The following is a 24,468-nucleotide window of genomic DNA, read 5'->3' on the forward strand; positions in this document are numbered from 1 at the left end:
ATAGTCCAGATCAGGGCTGCTGTAAATCACCTCTGTACTGTCTTCCCAGTTTTCAAAATAGCATCTTAGAGCAGTGTTCAGTCCCAGACCAGTGTCCAGCTGTGTTTGCTGGGAAACGTCTGAGGCCAGTTGAGCTGGCTGACTACCTCTGTGATCTGAGGTCACAGTTCAGGCAAACTCCTGTCCCTCTTATGGAGACTTTGACCTCGGGTAATATTTTACAAATTACACCTTTAATGTAAAGGGTTCGCTCATGGTGACAAACTGCAGTTTCCATCAGCCCTACAGAGCTTTTTAGCCAATTTAGCTCACTTTTTTGGTTTTGCCAAACTATTCATTCCACCATTATCATCCTCATTAGCAGCAGCACACAGCTGATTTTAGAATAAAAAGTCAGATAAACAGAGTGTACACTACGTTCCCAGTACCAAACGCTATGCAGACATTGTGAACATAGTGGAACATTCTGTCGCGAAAGAAACAGATATTTCAGATATCATAACCAAATATTGGATCTAAATGCATCAAGCATGGACACCAAAAGTCTCCAAATTAATGCTTGTGATGCTCCTTGGCGACCAGATGTGTCAATAAATAGCCAGCACATGACCATAACAACGTTATAGGCAGTTATAGGAGATTAACACTCTGCTTTCTGCATTTTGCTGCCATCAAGTGGCCAAAAATGAGATAGAAAATACGTTAATGCTTCTAATTGTGATAGTTTAGCTGAAATTTACGTTGAGATCATCATTCAAATTTCTCAGTGGCTTGAACTTTGGAGCTCGGCTTTATACATTACATTTTGTGTAGAACCTTGGCGTCTTTAGAATTATATTTCACTTTCCTTTTGTGAAACCTATTCAGTCTGTTTCTTTCCATGCTATGAAAATTTCCCCAATAATACAGCGACTTCGTTTCTGTATGTTTCATTACATCTGCAAGTAAAGTGAAGTGTAATTTCAATTTGAAGTGTGATGTTTACAATTATTTATGACCCACAATCCTTTGTGCATCGAAAAATACATACCCTGAGTCACGTGGTATTGTCACTGAGGCGGAAATGAAAGTTCAGTAGCGACAGCAGCGGAGCACAGCTGAAAAAGGTACGGGAAAGACCACATTTAAGCCTTATATGTTAGTGTTTCAAGAGACATATCGTCTTCTGACATGAACCACGTAACTAACAATGCTGCATGACTTGTTGTCAGGTTATCAGAACAGACTGTATCGGCATGTCCTTTTATAAAATCCCCCTACGAAGCTTGCTTGCTAGCAGTTAGCTTCTCATAGGTCAAGTTAGCCAGAATTGGTCACAGCGAACCGGGCATGTCAAGACTTCCCCTTCAAAACAAATGTGAAAAAAACCTGGCACAGTGGGGGAGGTATGGGGAGAACTACGTATTGTGAAATTCTGTCAGTTCAAAATCGCCTCAGAATTAAGTGTATGTATTCTCCTATTTACGTCGCATTAGTCATAACAGGTTACAACACAAGTATATTTGGTAGTTGGGATGTAGTTTGAAGGAAAAAAAATGACCGGAAGTAATGTTTTCTTAGCGTCGCTTGACAGTGATGCATAGAAATGCCTTGATTATCTTCCGTGTTTGTGTTTTGTGCGCAGCAGCCAAGGGGATTTAAATACGGGGACAATGAAATTTGTTTAACAGGGACAGTTAGACCTTCTTTAGTCGGAATGAACTTTAGCTACTACGCGCTGAGTAGCGGATTTAGCTAACTCTGCCCAGCCGGACAGCTCGTTTCACAAGGTTGACGGAAGATGATGTGCGTTTTTGTTGTGATTGCCATGATCTGTTTTTCAGCAGCCCGGAACCAGACTTCAGGTGGCCATTTGGTTAATTGATTACTTGATAGTTGTTTAATTCAGGCCAGCTCACATATGGTCATGCATCACTGGTATTTGTCCAGTCACAGACTGAGATGTCAGCAGCAGTCACCTTGATGCTGCAGCAAGTAACGCTACACTAACAGGATGAGGAGCTACTTCAAAACAAACCAGTTACTGGGTTAGGATCTCTTCTTGATATACAAAGTATAGATAAATGATAACACTAGCTCCAGACTCAAGTTCAGTTTTACTGCATTGTCCTTGCCTTCCCATTACATTCAGCTCAGCAGGCTACACCTCTGACTTTGCTCAAGGTGATGTTGATAGAGTCTTGGCACTCACTGATGTCCGATGGGGGGGATCAAGTCTGTGCATGTCTTGAAATTTATTTGGTCTGATGAATATATTTGTCATATACTTATGGAAGGGTTGTTTTTATGCTGCAATGAACTGACATGTAGTACTGTGTGTTTGCATGGTTGTCTTTCAGAGCTGTGAGGTCATGGCAACTGCCAGCGTGAGCAGACCTGGCGGTGCCCAGACCACTGAAAAGTCTCAGTTGATCTTGAAAGGTAACACTCAATTTTTGTCAGGGACATTCTAATACTAATAATGGCATTTCATGTGTTTGTGCTGCAGTGTTACAAGAAAAAAAATGTGCATATTTCAGCCCAGATATTTTCACAAAACAAGTAAAAGCAGAAAGCAGCTTGAGTTTCTAGGTGCCTGTGTGTGTGTGTGTGTGTGTGTGTGTGTGTGTGTGTGTGTGTGTGTGTGTGTGTGCATGTGTGTTGTGGCTCGGTGGTGGTTAGGCAGCACGATGATACCTCTTATGACCACCCATCACAACATGAATTATCCTCTCTGTATGATGCATCAATTTATGAAACCTCTCTCTCAATTTAACCTACTTCTCTTTTAAGAATAATGGGTCACGCTGACACCTCACAGACCCTATTATTCTTGTCGGTGTTGCACTTATTACTGATGACCAAAAGGGCAGGCAGACAGGATGTTTGCAACAGTAACACAGCATTTATAAAATGGTAAAGGCTTTAGGACAAGTCAGATTATATCAGATAAATGTGTTGGCTATATTTTGACTTTTAATAATTCTTGTGAGACTTGTCATGACTGCTGTGTTGTTCTTCCTACCCTCAGATCAGTTTTCTTGATTTTGCTGGGCTGTTTGTTCTTTTGTGTTTTCATTAATACAACTTGTCCAAATAAATCCCCATTTTGTGCTGACCTGCATGAGCAAATGATCGTTGGCAGAGATTTAACATCTATGGTGCTCACATGGGTTCACAGTGACTTGTGATATCACATATGGTGGCAATCATAATGCATCAGAGGTAGTTCACCCATTGGTTTTTCAGATAAAATACATAAAATGTAGCTTAGTTGTCATAATATCCTGGCATGGCCACATTTTAAACCTACTATGCGAAACCTTTGTCTTCCCACTCTGGCTGTTAAAAGGTATTACACAAACACTGTACAAGTTCCTATGACACCATAGGCTCCTTCTTGCTCGCGTGCTTCCACTTCATTTCTAGCAAATCTTTGCTGGTTAACATAAAACCCATTACTACTGATGCAAGTCCAACAAAGAAATAACAAACCTTGAAATGGGTTTCTGATCACATTTCATTGACACAAGTCAGATTAGAGCAAGAAAAATGTATTTTGATTTCTCTTCTTCGTCTTTCTTCTTCCATCTGTTAATGCAGGTTTGAATAGGATACATGTGCTACCTTAAAACTTGGGTTGGTTGGAGAAACCAGAAACAGCAAGCTAGATTTCCAAAGTATCCAGACCAGCTTGGGGATGTGTTTAGTCAGTTTGCCATATTACACAAGCTCTTTTTGCTTTTCAAGTCTAATGAATAGATTAAAAAAACAGCCCTGTTAGAAACCAAAGTCAAGACAAATAGCTGTCAGTTCCATAATGCTATGTTAGCCAGAGCAGCAGGAGCTCCTAGTGCTTGGTGTGTGCGCTTTGTGCTAACGTTGGCTGCTGAGCAAGTTTGTTGCTGCTGTAGCAGCTCTGTTCTTTGGCTCAGGGGCTGTGTGCTTTGTGCTACTTAACGACAGGCTCAGAGGCTATGAACTGTTAATGATGTTCAACCTTATTCAACTAGATCATGTCTCATTTGGATATTAACAACACCTAACACTATCATTATAAATGTAAACAATGGACATGGCTATTGTTAGTACTCAGGGCTGTTAAGCTCGTTTATAGTATTAGGAAATTTTGTTCACAATTTCTCTGTTATTATTGTGTGACTATCTCAATAATCTTTAGCAATATATCCACCTAGCTCTATGGAAGACGCCAGTCATGGGCAATGAGTACAAAGGCAGGTACACAGGTAAACAGACAGGCAGCTGAACCAAAGACAGGATGGGCTTATTAGAAGCCTGCAACAGCCAAACATGTTTATCATATTTTTCAAATTATTTGATTTATTGATTGTTTTCGTGACATTTTCTGGCAAAATAACAACATTTAATTCAGAATAACTTACCAGACAATCCTTTAAAACATATTGTTCTCATATTTAATTATATCTATCATAATTTATAATCTTAAACTATGGGCAGACTTGTTACAGCATTTGCTTTTTTATAAATCTAGCAATTTTGGATGAAACAACAGTATCATTCATGCAGAGCTGTGCTTGGTGTTTCTGCTCCTCTGATATTCTGGTCTCCACCAACTTTTCAGGGAGATATCTGTCTCCTTTAGCTGTTAAATGCTCAGCTATGTTCCCCAGCTTGTCTCTGTGTCTGTCTGCTCTTTGCTGCTGAGCAGGTAGTGTTCAGTGGGTTGTAGAGCTCTTTTTCTTCTCTTGGGTTTTGTTGGTATTGGTTCTTTGACTGTTCTCCATGCACGGCTTAACAGGTAATATACTAAACCTCCGTGCATGCAGTATATGTAGTAGGTATCCTATACTTTAATGCAGCAGTTACTGTATTGTTATTATAATGGCTAGATTTCAGGGCTAAATCCAAGAAAAGACGAATTGTCCTGTCACTTCTAATGATGTAATGATGATGATCATTCAAGAAAAGTTACGTGATGGCTGTTATGTGTCTCCTTCCCTTTTTTTCCCCTCAGTATCATTCACTGTGCATTGTTTGAGCTCTGACTCGCTTCCTCATTTACTGCTCCATTGATCTGTTTTCAGCTGCTATCTACCGTTTCCTCACCCCTCCAACCCTCCATTATGTCGAAATCTATGTTGGATTCTTCCATCTCTGGCCTTATTCCACTCCTCTATGTTAGTTCCTTGCGTGATGTGATGAGTCACATTTTTTTAATCAGATGTTTATGAGAGATTATGAGAGATGTAACAGAGATCGTTAACTTGTGTCAGCTGGCGCAGATCAGCTAATGTCTCGTCTGTGATAGGAATACAGGAGTACAGACAGACAGACGCCCTTTTCTCCATCATCATTTATTCAGCCAACCACTCACCCTGATCTGACGTACCCAGAGAAGCACTTCCAAGATGTGTGATGTGTGTTTGCAATCCAGAAGTGTTTCAGGACGAACATATCGGCTCATATGACAGACAAATGCTGTAACAAGATTCTCAGCAGACCTTCAAGAATTCAAAGCCACTAAGCCTGTCTAAGCCCAGCTGTAGACTTTGACCATAGTCACAGAGCTTCCAGTAGTGCTGAGATGACATACCATGAAATGCATGGATGTATATTTAGGGAGTTTCACAGTTCTCTGTAAGAAGCCAGGGATGTCAGGAAGTTTAATTATACAGTGTCACTCAGTGGTTGTCATGCATTCATTTCATGAGGAGGTTACAGCACCGCTAGCCTGGACACTGAATCACAGCATAGATAAACATCAAAGAATTTATATGCTGCAAAAGCACTCTGACTTAGCTATTGAATGTCCTTGAAAAATCTTGAAACATTCTACCAGTCCTGCAGTATGAGCACTGCCCTCCAGAGTCCACACACTGGTTTCTGGTGTTTTTCTAACATTGAAGATTTGTAGCAACCGTTAAATGGTATACCTCCACCCCAGTCTTACAAAAATGAATGGAAGTGTACAGAGGATGTATGTCCTTGTCCCACTAGAGGGCGATGTTTATATTTGTTTGTTTGCTTGGTCCACCACCAATGCACAAGTTGGGTCCCAAATCCATACACAATATGTGGGATGCCACACGGGATAAATGACAAAATGAAGTAAACTGAAAAATGTATGCAATATACAATATGCATACAATAAACCTCAAACAGAGTTCCACACCTGGAATGTGATTTAGGGATACATAGGACATTATTGATTAAAACCAAATGTAAAACCAAAAAAATGTCCTGAAAAACAGAAACAAATGACTTACCTCTAAAACAAAGTTTCTAAAACAAGGTTGCTGTATTAGTCCATCCCTGTTTCATATATGTGTCAATGAAATGGCAAAACTGTAACATTTAGACATGTTCAATCTGTTTTATAAAGCACATATCAACAGGTTAATTTAAAGGGTAATTTTACACATTGAAGTGTGTTTAGAGAGTACTACTGCATATGTGAAAAGTAGTATAAAGCCTTTTGTGGCTTCAGAGGAAACTGCATCCAATCTGATAAATTGCCCCAAGTGATGTCACTCGGTGCCTAAGTTGCACAGTAGTTAACATCGGCGCCAGGTTTTGAAGAGGAAGAAGAATGAGTGGAATCAAAAAATAAATACACTCCTGGTTCTGCTGTATCGATTTGAACATTTGTTTTTTTAACTGTCCACAATGAAGAATAACTTAGGAATGCAATAGTAGACCAGTGGACTGCTTCTTAAAACCTGACGCCCACATTACCCGCTGTGGAATTTAACCACTGAACGCACCACTGGACGCAATTAAGCATCACATGCAGCAATAAAAGGCTTTATTCTATTTTCTTGACATACACAGTAGTACTCCCGAAGACCTGTAAACACGCTGAGTGATATAAATCATGTGTTTTTCCGCCTATAATGAGATACACAATATGTGTATATAATACAATATTTAGAAATCTCCTCAGAAGCATTTCAGTAGTGCTTAGAATGGGTAAAAAATCAAATATGACTGTATTTTGGACGAAATGCCTCTATGTATGTTGCACAGTATTTTAGGGATCACTTATGGTTCTTTCTTAAAATATTGACACAATGAGATTTTTTATTTAAAAAAAATGTCTAATGTGGATATAATGACTAAGTGGGTAAAGACAAGTATTAGAAGAATTCAAACACTGTGGTTAGTTGAGGAAATAACATCACTTTACTGTAATGCAGCCTTTAAAACCAGGAAAAGACCAAAATCTAAGGTGATACATAGTCTCAGATCATGATAGTAATATAACATTGATAGATTGCTCAGTGCAATGAGCAGGTCCAAAGTCCTTCAATGATAACATGTACAATTTCAAAACTCAACTTGTATTTCACTGTGAGTAATTTAAGCACTGTAGTAATATCTTTGTCTGAGGATGCTGGCTAGGTTGTGCTTCTTCTGTTAGATACTCAAATTACAGTGTCTGCTGATGACATCATTTTAGGGGCCCCGTCTCACTGCTGGACTTGGAAGTGGACAGCATATTATTTAAAAGAAATTGTGGATGAGGTGTTGTCAATATGAAAGCTAGACTTTTGACCTTGAACTTACACATGAATTGTTTCCTTATTGTTGTTGGACTGTTGCCATAGTATCACATTGTGCCTCCAAGTCTGTTCTACTCTCTTGCATGTCACGCTGCACAGCACCATGTTTTTGGTCTCTCCAGTAGATGCTGTGTTTCAAAACAGACAAACAACTTTTCACTCCCTTCTAATTCTAATGTAGTCCTTTTTGTTTTCTTTAATTTCTGTCTGTGTTTCAGTGGTTTCAGCGAAGCCTCAGTCTCCCAAGCTGCCAAACCGCCACTCTCGGCTCAGCTCTTTCGTAGAGGTGACTGCCGATGGTCTGACCAGCGAAACCAAAAAGACAGGCAAACGCAGTGGACATCTGGAGCTGCAGTGGAATGAAGACCTCACCCTGTGAGAACACCATTACCCACATACAGACGAGAACGCTGACTTTTATACATTACTGTATTCTATTGTTTTTAACCTTGTTCAGATACTTGTATAGAGTTAAAAAAATCCATTGAAAGCAACTCCCTTTGATGTTATATGTGTGCTGATGTACACAATGATGGAACGTTTCAAACATTACAGTTTTTTAGAAGTACTTTATGTTAACTAACATCATATGAATGTTGGAGACATTTTCTTTTCCTTTTGTTTATTCACGCAGTATTTTTGCATTGTTACCTTATGTAACAATGAGCATGTGGACGTACATGTTAGACTGGTTTTAACATGGAGAAGAAAAGTTTTGGTTCGGAAAGAAACACTCAAATTGTGCACATAGAAGAGAAAATACAAAAAACTTTAGAATTACATAATTAAAAATACAGAGCCAAGTGTGTGAAATATGACTTGTGAAATAACTTTTCAGTACATCATCTTATTTTAGATTTGATTTTCTGAAGTTCCAGAAAATTGTATGTTTAAGCCACCACAGAATTTAGCAAACTTTTAATTGAAGTCCAGCTCGTTCTGCTGCAACAATCAAGTAAAATTTCTAGTGAAGCTCAGTCATTCATGTTTTTCTTGAGGTCAAAGAAAACACACAGAAAGACCTTGTTACAGTTGCAGTATGGTAAGGATGATATAAATGCAAAAATATTAAATGAAAGCATTGTAAAATTGTTGTCTGTGTTTGGTGTGCTTTCTGTGCTGGTAAGAATGCAAAACTGATTAGGTCAATGCAATGCTGTGCAGTATTTGTTTATTTTTAATGATGTGTGTTAGGGTGGTAACAGCCCCCAGTTTATACAATATGTGTTTGTGTGTGTTTCGCAGTAATGTGACGCCTCAGAGTCGTCTGGATCTGAAGCTGTGGAGCTGCCACACCCTGAGGAAGGAGCTACTGGGCAGCGCCACCATAGACCTGCTGGACACGCTGCGCACACACGATGGCAAGAGTAAGAACATCACTGAAAAAAATATTAGAATATATTTCTCCACGGTGTTTAACAAAAATAAAATTTCAAATCCAACTTATAAGCAGTACATTATCAAACATAACAATAGACAAAGAAAAGTGTGATTTTACAACAGCAGCTGGCATCAGTGATTTGCTAGAGATGATTGGAGATGGTTGAGCAATATGATAAATCTCTAAAGTATATACAGTCTTCACTTGATTGCTCACCTGCTTCTGAAACCACACTGAAGTGGAGCATGATAGCATAAGTCATCAAGGTAAAATGTTACACAGCTCTCTTGGCTTGTTGTAGCTCATTTTCTCATCCCACATGTCTCAGCAGAGTAGCCCTCCACTGTGTGGAGATAATACACTGTGGGTTCACACTCTTTTCTCATTTTGGAGCAATAACGGGGGATGTCCGATTTCCTCTCCCTCACTCTTCCCTCGAACCCTCACCACATATGTCCTCTACCTTCTCTTCTGTCTACCCCTCCTGCTCCCTGTTGTTCCACCTTCCCCCTCTAGTGGAGAACGTCCAGCTGAGTCTAGTGCTACAGACAGAAAACAAAGGCTCAGTTGTAGCAGGAGGCGAGCTCAACGTCTGTCTGGACGGCATGGTTGTTGATCTGGGCTCATTGCCCAATGGCAGCACGGCAGCAGACAGTGAGTACTGCTTTTGCCACACACACACACACACACACACACACACACACACACACACACACACACACACACACACACACACACACACACAAACACTGACACATTGACAGAGAAGTGATGCTAATAACACCAAAATGCACAGAGAAGCACTTGCACTGAGGCCATACACATACATATCTGCCATGTGAAAGATTTTCAGCTCCGGTGTGGCAAATTTCATGATTTAGGAGATAAATAAAACTCCCTTAAAGAAGTGATAAAAGATAAAAGTGACATGATCTCAGTTTAAATTTAGGAAGAGATACAGCACAGAAAATATATAACGAAGTACTCCAAATGTGGGTGTCACATTTAATTTCAGGCGCAATTTTAACACACGGAGCATGAGAGACCCGAAAATAGCCCAGCAAAATTCTAAAAAAAAAAAAGATTCAAAACAAGGACTTTAATTATGAATGTATTGTGTGAAAGTTTAGATAACTTATGGGAGTAAATGCACACTTTATTATAAATGTTATAAACCTTGTAGATAAACAAACAAATGCACTATGAAGCCAACTTAACATTTCTTTTGGAAAGACAAAGAAAAGGATGTGAACATGCACACACTGTTTTCCAACAGAACTCCAGACAGCTTATTAGTGCAGAATATGCCACAATATTAAAACTTTCTCCTCCTCTCACTCTTTCCCTTCCTGTTTCTCTGAAATATTCCTTAATATTGCCAGCAACCACATAAACACACACATGTACATGCGTTTGTTTGTACAGTAGGGTGCTTGTGTGTCTCTCCACCCTGGTAATGAGTGTTTGCCCCACTTGGAAAAAAACAGAGGTTTTACATTGTGAAACTGGCCACTTTCCAAAGTCACTTCTTCCCCACATGGCTTTGAATTAATAGTGTGCTCAAATGCATTTTTGTCTTTGGAGTCTTTTTTTATATGCTGACAGAACTGTACCATTGTATAGAAGTATATTTGTTTTATTTAGTTAATTTTTTATATTGTTTATAATTGTATATTGAAGTAAAACACTGAGACAGGATTTAGTGAATGAATAAGGTTGATATACTTAATGCAAATACATTTGTGCAACAGAACCTTTTATATTTATTATCTTGAAGTTTCTTGGTGTTTCTTGATGTGCTGCAATAAAAAGCATTAATATCCAGTTCACCTTGTATTGTAGAAGATGCATAGTAAGGGTGGGCAATAACATAAGATTTAGTTTTGATCCGATACCAAGTAATGCAAGTTCCAATATCCAATGATGCGACATCACCAATATCTATACCGATGTGTTTCATAATTAAACACCAGAACAGTTTTTTAAGGGCAAATACTCTTGGGGGATCACCTTGATGAAATACCAGAATAATTTGGTCTCTAGCCTATTAGTAGCCTAGCTTAGTTACAATAATAGTTCAAATTTCAACCGTTTCATGTGTCATTATTCATTGTTTTTGTCAGTATCATTAAAATAATGTATTTAGACAACAAGTTTTAATGGGCTGGACAAATGATTCCTCCTTCTCTGCTGCAGCTCTGTCTTCTCTTTGCCATTGTCCTTTATGTGTTTAAATAAGTTTGTGGTGTTGCCACTGTAGTGAACAGCTTGCCTACACACAACAGTTCGCAACGTTTTCATTTACAGCTGTGAATTAGCTCCAAACGACACTCCTCTTGTGTTCAACTATCACTGCTGGATATCAGATGCCGGGGTGAGCTGCACATGCACAACGTGTATGTTGTTCACATGATAGGACAACAGCACAACATTGGAGAAGCAAACAGAAGGCTTACATGTGTTGATGACACTGGAATGTTTTTAGACAACAAGCTGGTCTTGATTTAATGGCTTTAAGTATAAAACAGTAAAGAAGATATGTAGTTAAATGAAATCCATTGAATTCAAGCTGTTAGTCTTAATTTGTTTAGTTGTTAATTGCTTCCCTGCTGCAATGTGTCTAACCTGACGGCAAGAGAAACTTGTTGACTGTATACACTACTACTTGTATTAATTCTTTAACACTGATGCTAGAGAGCTCTTGATCTCTATGTGGATATGTTACAATTCCCCAACCAGTATAAAACCTTTTCACAGCCCTTAGAGGAAGGATTTCAAACCCTCCACAGACTTATTGACACTCAATCAATAGTATTTCCCCACTTCCAGGCACTACGCTAACATTTCACTTTCCTTTATGGTTTGGAAGCAAATACTAGGTGTCTTTTTAACAAACACAAAGTTATAAAGCTGCTCTTAAAACCATAGCTAGGTCCATGCATCCATCTCCTCTCTGTGTAACACACACTTGTACACACACACACACACACACACACACACACACACACACACACACACACACACACACACACACACACAAGGCTTTTCATAGAGCGCCACACAGAGCGCACAGTGTGTTCTGCTGAATGAACACAGGGCCAACAGTAGAGGCCAAGCCCTGCCACAGCACGAGTTGTATAAATGTGTCTCTGTGTGACTGTTAAGATGTGTGGAGAGGTTAAGAGGAGGTGTGTTATAGGTGGTTTTGTTTTTGGCCATGCTGTTGTACCACATGTCTTCACAAGGACAGTGGCATGGGAAAATGTATATTAAGGGCGCATTTTGCTACTCTTATATGATTTAGATATAGACTGAGGTTTGGCCAAGATCCTCCAAGATTGGACAGATCACCAAAATTACTGGTGTGTCTGTGGCTAATTTATTTTCCCCTGTTGCTGCATGTTAGCACTGCCAGAACGTCAATTCATTTTCAGGAGAAATTACAATGGAAACGCATGTATCACAAGCTTTTTGGCTGTAACTTTTCTTCTAATCTTTGCCCTCCAGCAAAATGCTAAAGCTGTACTCCTGTTAATGAAGTTTGGCCCTAAATGTAATAATTTTTTGTTGTAATAGTAATAGCTTTTTTTTCCTTTGGATTAGGTGAAAAAAAAAAACATTTCTGAACACCAAAGAAACCCTCACGATAATTTACTCATATTGATTTAACAAGTTTGTTGTGGAATGTTTACTGAAAAATGAAAAAAAATAAATCTAAATGGCACATTTTTCATGCTTTTAACTGGTTGTGATATTACATTTAATATTTAGTGGATTTATTTCATAGGTATATATTTAGGGTTCATTGGGTTCAGGAAATTTGCAAATTACAACTCGTAATTGTTTAGTTCGTTGCATACCAGATGTTGTTGAGTACATCTATGGTTTTGCAAGATCCATTTGATTTAATAGTAATAAAAGTATTTACATACATTTTTCAGAAGAAAATCAATAATATCTGGAAAAAATTCATATTTCTGGCAGAGTTGGCATGGAACGATACCTTTGAGTTTGATCATAAGACTGATACCGCTCTCTTGTGCTCTAGCTAGCAGTCAATTAGCCTATCATTGCAAAGCTGAAGTGTAAAAACAACACATTGTGGTACTGCTGTACCTGATATCACTGTGTTTGTTTCTAGAACATCATAGCTAACATTGTTCTTGGACCACCACTGCAACTTACCAATGATGATGACAGTGATGTCATAGTGATGTCATGACAGTGATGTCATAGCTTAGGGTTTGGAGCAAATAGTCATAACTGAATCAGCTAAGGATAGGACTCTTTTGGAACTGTTATCCTAATGTTCACATATTATTTTTACACCAAGTTCACTTTTATTTTTACACCAATTTCATTATTATTTTCCATTTCTTTTCAGTTTTCTGTCACTGGTTGGTTTAGGCAACAGAAATACTTGGCAAGGTTTCTGAAAATTATTTGGGTTAAAATGTAGCCTTTAACTCTTTAAACGTGTTTGAGAGGATAACTTCTCCCATGTTTTTTTTTTTTTTGTTTGTTTTTTTTTTCAGTGCAGTCACTAAGCTATGACATTGCATAAAATATCATTGGTCAGTTCCAAGAACAACACCCACACGGTGATATCAGACAGTGTATGGTGTTACAGGGGTTAATGTTCCAGACTATTTCCTGAGGAGCAGTGACTTCCTACCAGTAAAAACACTCAAGATATATAACCTGTTAGTGAGCCAATTAGAAAGATTTAAAGGTGCTGGTTGGCCCAATTTGTTACCTTTTGTCAGAACCAGACTACAGTGTTTACCCCTGTTTCAAAGCTTTATGCTCTAGCTCTGCATATCTATCTTACTGATGCAAAAAATGAAAATAATAAAGGGTAGGTCAACACAATGCAGTTAAACAAGCTTCGATCTGTAATTTTGACATGTGTAAAGGACAAAGGTTAACATAGAGGGAATAGAGCCGTGCACCGCCACCCCCTTGTTTCTTTTTGTAGCCTGTTGTACACACACACACACACACGCACACACACACACACACAATCACAGACATCAGGAGTGCTTTTGTCTAATTTGTTGCAGAGAATTGCGTAATTGAGCCTCATTGCTTGCAGCTCAGCAGTACAATCGCCTCCTGTGATCCTGAAGCAGTGTGCATAGTAGCGGGGGGGTTTCCTCTCCTGGCTTGCCTAGACAGGGATGACAGAGGTCGTGTGTGTGTGTGTGTGTGTGTGTGTGTGCGTGTGTGCGTGTGGGGGGGAAGGGGGTTGAGGGTTGGGGGGGGCAGGTTAGTGAAAAGGCGGCTGAAGTATTCCCTCTAAAAGTTTTAGATTGAGGTACTTGTCTTTGTATGTATGTGTGTGTTTTATGGTCTCATGAGGGGATGTGCAAGCGTGTGTTTTTGAGCTTGTGTGTGTATTCATAGGTATGCATGTACATATCGTTTACATTCTCGAGTGTGTATTTGCTGGCATATGTGGGCTGGCCGAATGTATAAAGTGTAGAAAGGTGGGAGTGTGTTGACTTCTAGTGGTGTTAAGGCGCTCTGTGTTCTTGCTCTGAACGCACCTCTGTTAGTTTGGAGGTTTTACTCATTTCCCCTGGCAGCTTTTCTAACAAATACACACACACACACACTCACACACTTAGGCGCACACACACGTGCACGCGCACAGCAGGCTTCATAAGGAAGCCCTTGTATTTAAAGACGGGGAGAAACAGAACCCAGGGCAGAAAGTTTTTGACTATTGGCACACTTTGTAAAGGTTAGAGACTTACACACACACTCCAGGCATACACAACCTCCCGCCCCACCGTAACAGAAGCTTCATATGCACCACAGCACAAACACACATTAAAGAAGGCTATTTTATGTAATTTACATATTTGAATACATTAAAATATTATCGAATACTCATGTACTAAAAAAGAAAATCAAACATAACACTATGTTTTGAAACGAAGACCCAAGCAAAAATGGGGGTTGGGGTCAGGGCGAGGGTTAGCAACACGTTAAGCACCACTGCCAGAAGTAATAGCCAGCATGGCTGGTCGTGACGAGCAGATTGCCAGCAGTACTTTACCCTTTAAACACACCAGCCTCTTTGGCTCACATCTGTGTCTCTGTGCTGAAGAGAATGGACAGTGGCTACAGGGAGGGCTGCCTCTTCATACCACCCCAGTTTGCATGAGTTGGTTTTGGCAAGCCAGCATTTGCCAGCAGGCTGGTCATTGAGGGACAGCCTGCCCTTTGGACATTCAGTCTGTTTGCTCTGTGAGACACTGCAGCAGTGAAGGCTCTGGAAGAGTAGCAGAATCCAAGAAGAACAGCAGCTGATCGGTCGGAAGAGACTGCAACAGCTGAAGAGTGCAGTTTGTTTATTGGAGAAACTACAGGTCACAATTAGCAGTGCCATTAAGCACCATAGGAGAAGCTGGAAAATGTGATGCTTCCAATCGAACCAAGAACACATGTTGCAGTCCAGTCCGCGTGTAGTTGACATGCCTGTAGAGGTGCATGTCACAATACAGTTTAGGGCATCTACCTATCCAGAGGCTACACTGTAGGTATAGCATCAATTGAATGCAGAAGCATAAATAAAGCTTAACGCAGAGATCACTGTTTTCTAATTGTGCTTAATAAACAGAAAGTTAACGATTGAATTAATACTTCTGTTTTACATACGTTTGACATTGCAAGGCTTGCACTGTACGTTCATTTAGTTTATTTTTTTGCAAACCTGAATCGTGTTAGATCATGTTGACTGAAAACATTGAACTGTATCTTGCGCAAATCCGTCATTTTTGCTAAATGGATGTGTACAGGTATTCATACATGGCAGTTACCACTGTGTTCAATACAAAATGAATTGTTGGTCAACAAATGCAGAACAGTTGTGGTTATAAGCAATTAATAATAACAAATAGTAATTATAAAAATGAATGATACAAATTATTTATTGAATCAATAAAACGGATGCACAAACCTGGAATCAGGGGCCAATCGCCAGACCGGAAAACAGTCTTTGAAGAAATGTTAATTTAATTGTAAATATCTGTAAGATATTTAAAATAAAAGGAACAGCGAAGGAAATGAATCAGAGAACTGACCATCACAACCAGCAGATACCACAAAGCATATGCACAAATTATCATACAAAGCTGCTCTGTACACACTATAGAATAGCATATGTTAATGTGAGCAAATTTATCAATAATCAGTAATGCCATCATTCAACTACTAGCAGCTAAACTGTAAGACAACTCAAGCAACAAACAACAAATGTGCATGTGGTGTGTGTGCCAGAAAGACAGAGAAGGAGAGAGGGAGAGAGAGCCAGAGTGAGCCAGGTTGGCCCACACGGCCAACACGATTTCTTGGAAGATGATCTCACAGAGTCTTCAAGATGGCGGATGTGGGCACATCATGCCAAGAGCTGGTCAATCGAGATGATAGCGTGAGGCTTGAACAAACAATGGTGGAACAGTGTCTATCAATCAGTCAATGATTAGTCAATGTAACGATTGGTATGTGTGTGCTTGTGCCCAAACATGTGCCTGTTAAGGGAGATAGAAAGTGGGCTAACACTCGGAGGGCAGCAAGGAGGGAGAAATAGCCATGGAGAGATAATCAGTCACCTTCTTATCACAAAGTCAGACTCAAATCATATTTGGCTGGTCCTTGATAGGAACGCAGCTTGCTTATTGTATGCTCACAAGGTGGCAAATCTAACACTTCACTGAGTGCAGAGGCTCAAATCAGCTTGTGATGAGCACAAAGAAAAGCAAGTAACAAAAAGCGTTTTGCAGTGCACAACTGGCAGCAAAATGGAATGGACTCAGTGGTCTACAGCCTCACCAACATAGTAGCTAAAAAGCATACAATACATGTTAATTTCTAGTATCTGCCCAGACGCAAAATAAGCCTCACTTTTGACCACACTGTTGGTGGCTAGAGTGTGTCCGTTGCCTCCTTAATGCAGCTTCTTCAGTGTGGATAAACATTGTCCTGCAGCTAGCAAGCTGACTGTGGCTGTTCTTTTTTGCCAGGAGAACCATGAACCATGTGGTGAGGGACATTTTTTCATTAAAGATTTGCCAACATTTAAAGACAAAATGATTAATTTGTTCATCAAAATGGTTATAAACAGATAAACTTTTATAAACTGATAGTAATCATTATTTGCAGTCCTAAATCACAGTATAAATGTCTTCATCAAATGTATTTACATGTCTCACCCATGCTACCCAGTGAACTGGGATTACACAAGTAACCTGAGGTTTCCTCTATAGTGGCTGCTGAACTAGAGTAAGCCCACTGTTGTATCTTGGTGTACTTTGGCTGTTGAGAGAGATGTGTTTGTCTCCTAGGATGATGAGCAACTGAAAATTCTATTTTACGCACCTACATACACACTCACTCATGTAGGCCTTCACATGAACAGACCCACCAGAACAGTAATTTGACCTGATCTGAGGGAGGGGGTGATGAACTCAGTGAGCAGGCTATGACACAATGGTTTCTCCTCAAGATCACTGTTTATTTTTCTGTATGTCCATCGGGTCCGCTCACAAGAAGCCCTTTCATAGCCACAAAGCAGGACTCTGTGTTTGTGTGTGTGTCTTTGAGTGAGTGAGTGAGTGAGTCAGAGATTACCTGTTTGTGTTACTTTAGATAGCAGGATATATACGTGTGTAAATACGGTTGCTGTTTGAGGCTGTCGTGCTTCTGGCATGAGCGTCTTACACATAGGAAGCTGCTGTGCTTGTGTGTGTTACAGAGAAGGTGAGTTAATGAAAAGCATGTTATAGATGAGTGGTTTTCAGTCATAGCTGGGACTGAACATATAGTAACACATTCCCTCACACCACCAAGACCGCATACCACTCTACACAGACAGACACACACACAGACACAGACCCGGCAGCACAGGCAACACAGGCAACACAGTACGTAGAAGGATGAATGGTCTCTTTTAAACCACCAACTGTACTTTCCTTGCCACATGTTTCAAATCTATATGGATTTGATTATTTTCAAGGGTTTTTTTTAAACCACAAAGTAGCCTAAGCCTCACTCTGAGAATTTTCTCATTTTCTGCACAGCTCTGGAGAGGACCAGTAACCTCTGCAATGTTTAAAGTGTGACAGTAATGTAGCGGTAAGGACTATTGGTTGTGTTATTCCTAGGTGAGCTTTTGTACAGGCAGCGTTGTTGAAAACATTTTTTGGAACAACATCAGTAACCATCCATTATGTGAGTGTTTCTGAGTATAAGTTTGCTAAATGTTTCTTTCAATAGAGTTGTTAAAACAACTTCACTGTCTCGTGGATGCAGTCTAAAGAGGAAGGTGATTTGCTTCATTTTGTTTAGTGTTTCCTGTGACTCAACACAAACCAAAAAAATCCAAAAGGGAAGTTTGTCTACCTGACCTCTGTATATCTACATATGGACGCAACTAATGATTACAGAAAATGGTGAAAATGTCAATTGGTGTTTCACAAAGCCCCAAACGTCATCAAATGTCTTTTTTTGTTCATGACCCAAAGATATTCAGCTTACCGTCACAGACAAGAAAAAAAACTGAAAACTTTCACATTAGTGAAGTAAATTCTATCTAATGATATTATTGCAACAGTGGTCATATTAATGTGACAACCACTGATCATAATGATAATAATAATCAAACTAAAATAAAAAGGGGAAATAGAATAAAATATAGAACTTCCATGTCCCAGCTCACCTTGCCTAGCCTGCCTGGCCCCCTATCATCTGTTTGAATATGAAGAGTAGGGGCAGAAATAGACAATACATCAATTAAATCATAACTCTCCTTCATAAGGTAAAAGCATTTTTATCAGTCTCCCAAATCTGCATAATAGGCCAGTATCTTGCTTATATTTCCATCATTTTATTGATGATGTGTCAGACTGCCTTTCCCTTGTTTCTCTCCAAAAATATGCAACACTTGCATGAAGACTGCTGTATTTTGTGATCCAGGAAAGCTCTGTCGGCTGACACATTTTTTGCATTACTTTCTGAGTAGTCAAGCATTCTCTCCTATCCAAGTCACCACTGAATCTTTATTTTAACGTTCAGCTGCATTTTTTTCTAGTCATGCAGGAAAAATTTGCAAAGTGTAGGTCGTTTGAATTGAAATGACACACCCTAGCTCTTTTCTCAATCCATTACTTTCTCTGTTTCCCCCCGATTGACTTACAGTATGTGTTGTGATTGACAGCTGGTTATTAGCTGGTTATCTGTGTCTGTACAGTGATGATGTTTTGTGTCTTTGCAGAAATTCTGCAGTCAGACAGACCCAACCTGAGGAGGACACAGAGTGAGGAGACTCCTTGTACAGATGGATCTCACAGCAGGTCAGCACACACACACACACACACACACACACACACACACACACACACACACACACTCACAGACCCTCTAAGCACTGTTTGAAATTCACATGCAGTCATCTTAACGCTGCATGGATAAAACAGAGATTAGATGAAATGGAACATCTCAAAAGCTGATCTGAACCAGCTGTGTGGAAAGGTTATTTATGGGGAGGAGTGCATGCATTAATGACATTTTCAAACCAATTGAATAAAAAGGAAGCAGGCTTCTGACTTTAAGGCACTTCGTTTCAGGCCAGATTTGTGCAACATGGTCAATATTTGTTTGTCTTTGAGTTGACATACATAACATGTTTTTTAAATCAGCTGATATCTAATCAGATAATCAGCCAACCTTTTAGTATTGGTAGCATCCAACAATGACAATGTAGATTCAGTACCCATGGCTACAGCAATTTTTCCCAGGGTTAACATTTGTATTTGTGTCCTTTTGCTGGTGAATAAAATAAGATCTTTTTATTCTTTGGCAGTAAGGCAGAGTTGATAATGGTTTAAGGTGGTCTACGCAGCAGCACTATAGAAAAATGACACATCACATAGATCATGTGAGCATGAAATAATGGCCACTTTGTGTCTCCTAAACAGTTGAAGTAGATTGGAACTTCATTTGGAACATTACAAAGCAACCTTAAAAAAGGTTTGTTGAGTTTGTGAAAAAAGTAGACAAATGCCTTCATCACTCCCAGCGAGATGGGGATGTGTTGGGGGAAAAACTCCAGAGGAGCCAAGGGGAGGAGACTACAGGTTTAGGAAGCATTGGTTTAGAGAAAAAAAGTTGCAACTAAATATCAGTAAGTGGGTTATCCTAGTAATATGCAAAATCTGCAGTAGACAGAAAGTTTAGCAGGTTTTTGATTGAAATATTCTGCAAAGAAATGTCAGATGAATCTACCTTCTTCTACTTTGGATGTCACTTTTATGTTTTTGTTTGCCACTAGGGGAGGGTAATCTGACCATTTTTAGACAGTGATTGATCTCGAAGACGTCCACAATCTAATCCTTTCATTTGAATCAAAGTTGGATCGCAGTATTTAATGTCCTCTTAAGTCTGCTTGCAAACTTCATAACCTCACTGATTAGCAGTTCTACACTTCCTGAACAAACCAGTTGAGTGATATTGACACCTTGATGGCTTGCTGATTGGACAAATTACTTCATGTGGCTGTTACCCGGGTGACATGTTGTAAACAATGTATCTTTATTGGTGCAAATGAAGATATACATTTGCAGTGTTCCTTCAAATCAGACAACATGACAGAAGTCTTTTTCTTGATCCCTAACCAGGGAAACTCATGTGCAGCTTACACAGTGTGTAAAAGATAAGAATTTTAAGACAGAATAAAAGCAAAGCAAAAATAGAATACACAATAGAATTATGTAAAATAAAGACATACTACTGCTGATAAAAAAAGACTATATGCACTTTACACATACAATTATGACCAAGTGGACTAAAGGCAAGAAATGGGAAATGTGGTTATTAAACATTTCTGACAAAGCTCTTTCACTGGGAATTGAAAATTACCTCCATAATCTTTTTCTGCATTTTAAAATGTAAAGATCAGCATATATCAGATAACATATAGGCCCATACCAATGCATCTGCAGGTCAATATCAGCCAAAAGTAAGTCAACCAAATGATATTTCACTTGGGCTCTTACGTTTTTTCTGACAGTCACAAATACACACATACATACACACATACAAACACACACACTCAAACAGAAAACCAGCTTTTAGGCATCTAATTTCAGCACAGTTCACTATACTGCTGGTTTCAAATGTCTCCAGAAGTTGTGGTATAATAATAACAATAATAGCTCGATAAGAAAGTTGCGTAATCTTTTTCTTAAACACAGTTTGCAAAGCGCTTATATGAAAAAGATAAACTAGAGGCATAATTGTAATCAAAATAAATGGAAGAATGAAAAAAAGCATAGAGTGGAGGCGGCCTGAGCCAGTATGGTCGACTGAAGCACTTATGAAGAGGGCCAGCATGTTATTCCCCCCTGGATGTGGTTTCAAACGCTGCTCTCACTGGCTAGAATGGTAGTGGGATAATAAATATCGGAGCAGACAGCATTTATTTCAAAGCTTTGCGGTGGGGGTGTGTGGGGTCAGATGGTATTTCCCTCCAAACATTGCAGGGGGGCATTAAATACAGCTTAGCCAAGAGCCCAAACCACTGCTGTCATGGAGAAGCAGTCAACATCTTCTTACAGTTGTGTAAGAACAGACAGCAGAGAGAAGAGGAGAGGTTATTATTGTCTTCCCATGACAAGGAGCTCAGTTCCCAAACACAAACCTTCATATTCATACGTACACAGTGTTAATGTCAAACTCTTCCTTCACTGATTCTAATCAGTATTGTGGCAGAGTGCAGCCCTGAATGGGCTGATGGTTGTTCAGGCTCTGCCTCAGCATTCCTCTGTCCTGGGGAGGGAAACATGTTTGTCTTTGTATGAAACTTCTTGTCGGAAAAGCAAAGTTATATTTAGTGATAGGGCATTTTGAGGGTGCTCAGGGAGGAAAAGTTGCAGACGCCGACACCTCAGTGTGTTTTTTGTGTGCTGGTTTTGTCCGTGTACACACTCCTGTGCCAGGTCTATTCTCCCAAGTCAGGAAAAACAATAGGTCTAATTATAAGTTGTCAAAACAAAGCTGAACCACAGGAAGAGTGTCAAAGAACATCAACAGTCATACATATGTATCACCTGCAATGAATGTTAAACAGATCTCTCTGTCGTCCCTCTCCTCCGTCTCATTGTATCTCCCTCCCACCCTCCAATTACTCCTGCTTTTACCCCATCTCCTTTTCTGTCACCTTCTCACCTAAACTGCTCCACATCCTATTCTCTCTCACTGTGTTTTTCTGTTTCTCAGGACTAACAGGCACTCGGTGGGAGGTTCACAGGGCAACTCCCCAGGGTGCTCCAGAGGGGGCTCACTGACTAACGGAGAGCTGAATGAGGAGCAGATCCCCACATCAGGCCCGTCTACTCGCCGTCGGTCCTCTAAGAGTCATGGCAGCCCTGGAAGCAACGCAGGTATACGCACTCTGCTAATCTTAATTTCGTTGTCTGGTCTTAACAGGACTACATTTATGCTATGTATGTACACAGACTAGAATTTGACTGCTGACAGAAATACATCCAGATATTCTGAACCATTCAGGGAGCACTAACGGGGTGCTCTGACTTCCACACAGTGAAACATAAATGTATCATGTCGTGTAAGAGTCTGCAGGAGTCATGAATACATGATTACGTGACAAAAGTTTTTCAGCTGAGTCAAGTTAATCTATGCAGATGTTCGTCAGTAGAGCTCTAACAACACCAACCGGTTCTTCATCTTAAGCTGAGGCATTTGTACTAATGTGTTGGTTCACTGTTTATCCTCAGCTTTTATTTCTATAGCTCAATAGTCAATGTAACAATATTTTAGCAGCCAGCTTGGACGTCCTAAATGTCAGACCTCGGTATCACTCTGAATTCAATGGTCTAGTTATACATAAAGAAAATTCTGAAATGTTGAAAATCCTAGATCACCACCAAAGTAAAATCTTCTTAAAGTCCTGGTTTGGGTTTGTAACATTTGAGCTTTGATGGTAACACTATAAATCGCCCTTTCATCCCTGTGTCTTCTCTCAGACAAGGTAGAGTTGACATCTAATGGGCTGGAGAACAGTCGCTGGGGCGTGGCCCGTCACACACCTCCTCCATCCTCTCCGTCGAACCGATCCCCGGCTGCAAGCAGCAGCAGTGGTAGCCCCTCTCCGGGTCAGGATGCCTTGGGTCTGGCAGCACCAGCGGAGCCAAGCCCCAACACCACCTCCACCACGGAACAGACCAGCAACAGCACCACAGAGTCCACTACAGAAGTGCTTCCGGCAGGGTAAGAGACATTCAAAGTGATGTATGCTAAACTATGGGTTTTCATGATTGTAACATCAGTCATAAACACTCCAAACATTCATAACAGTTTGTTGTACAGTATGTGCTGCAGCTTTGGACCCTTGACAAGCATGCAGGCTGACAAAGACACAAACTGTCATAAGAAAATTGGTCCACTGATTTGTTGTTGCTTTCCTCACTGGATCCTCTGTCTTATTTTCTATGAGCTAAGATTAGCTTCATTGCGTGGTGTTTTGAATTTTTGCAGAGAATAAGATCTGTTGCTAACACAAGTTTACGATACTAACAAGTTTTTTACAGTAGGATAATCTTCACATGAACACCATTTTTGTGATTTTCAAAGCATAAATTAATTTGTTAGAAGTAAAAATCTACTGTTTGACTTTAAACTACATCACGGTCACATGACTTAAATGTCATCAGCACTGACCATCTTACTACACATTTAAAATACACATTTTTTGTAAACTGATCTACATACACTTTCGTGTTCGGTGTAATGATGATTAATATCTGTGACAACTTATGTAGTCCCATTCAGCCACTTGATAGCAACCACCATTTTGACATGTTAGTGCTTAATAATGAAGTTGCGTGACATTTAATTATGTTTTGTGTTGCAGAAAAAAACGTAAATATCTAAAACAAACTACACCATTCTATTGGCGTAACAATACAGCAGAATGTGCTGACAATGCAAAATGCAATATGTAGCTCCAAAAGTAGATGAGTTATATATTGGTAAATATTTACATGTCATTGACAACTACAATTAGTGTGTGATTGCAGCTGATTAAGACATATTTTGAAGAGATGGTATTTCCTCTGGCATCACTACTGCCATCTCTACTCTGTCTTTTTTCCTCATATATTGTTACGTACTGAACAAGTAGTGTGGTATACTTGCTTTCTATTTAAGTTGTGTATTGGCAAGTGCAATACCTGTCTCTTTCTCTCTCCGTGCAGCTGGGAGCAGAGGGTGTTGCCTCATGGCAGAGTGTACTATGTCGACCACAACACCAAAACCACAACTTGGGAGAGACCACTGCCACCAGGGTATGTCTGTTACTTCTACGTATGTTTTCTTTGCTGATGTATTGATTGTTTGATGCAAATGGCAGGGCTAGGTGAATAGATATATAAGGTTGACACTGGGCTCAGATATCAGCCTGTCATGTTTACCACCTCTTTATTGTGGAAGGTACTGTGTGACCATGAGCACAGAAAACAAACAAATCATTGCTTCCCCTTG

At 39.7% G+C, this 24,468-nt stretch overlaps 1 protein-coding gene across 2 annotated transcripts in view; it reads left to right on the forward strand.

Annotated features, from left to right (window-relative positions):
* The first annotated feature begins 1,029 nt into the window (after window positions 1-1,029).
* The window catches only part of wwp2 (WW domain containing E3 ubiquitin protein ligase 2), a 55,232-nt gene continuing 31,793 nt past the window's right edge, over window positions 1,030-24,468 (forward strand). For both annotated transcript variants that reach the window (XM_037108164.1, XM_037108167.1), the window contains exons 1-9: window positions 1,030-1,106; window positions 2,340-2,421; window positions 7,742-7,898; window positions 8,769-8,890; window positions 9,421-9,558; window positions 19,184-19,262; window positions 22,186-22,349; window positions 22,953-23,196; window positions 24,183-24,272. In XM_037108164.1, coding sequence (XP_036964059.1) covers window positions 2,352-2,421; window positions 7,742-7,898; window positions 8,769-8,890; window positions 9,421-9,558; window positions 19,184-19,262; window positions 22,186-22,349; window positions 22,953-23,196; window positions 24,183-24,272 — 1,064 coding nt within the window. In that variant the 5' untranslated portion in view covers window positions 1,030-1,106; window positions 2,340-2,351. The remainder of the gene's footprint in view (window positions 1,107-2,339; window positions 2,422-7,741; window positions 7,899-8,768; window positions 8,891-9,420; window positions 9,559-19,183; window positions 19,263-22,185; window positions 22,350-22,952; window positions 23,197-24,182; window positions 24,273-24,468) is intronic.

The sequence above is a fragment of the Acanthopagrus latus genome, chromosome 8 (genome assembly GCF_904848185.1).
Source record: "Acanthopagrus latus isolate v.2019 chromosome 8, fAcaLat1.1, whole genome shotgun sequence".
Classification (NCBI taxonomy): domain Eukaryota; kingdom Metazoa; phylum Chordata; class Actinopteri; order Spariformes; family Sparidae; genus Acanthopagrus; species Acanthopagrus latus.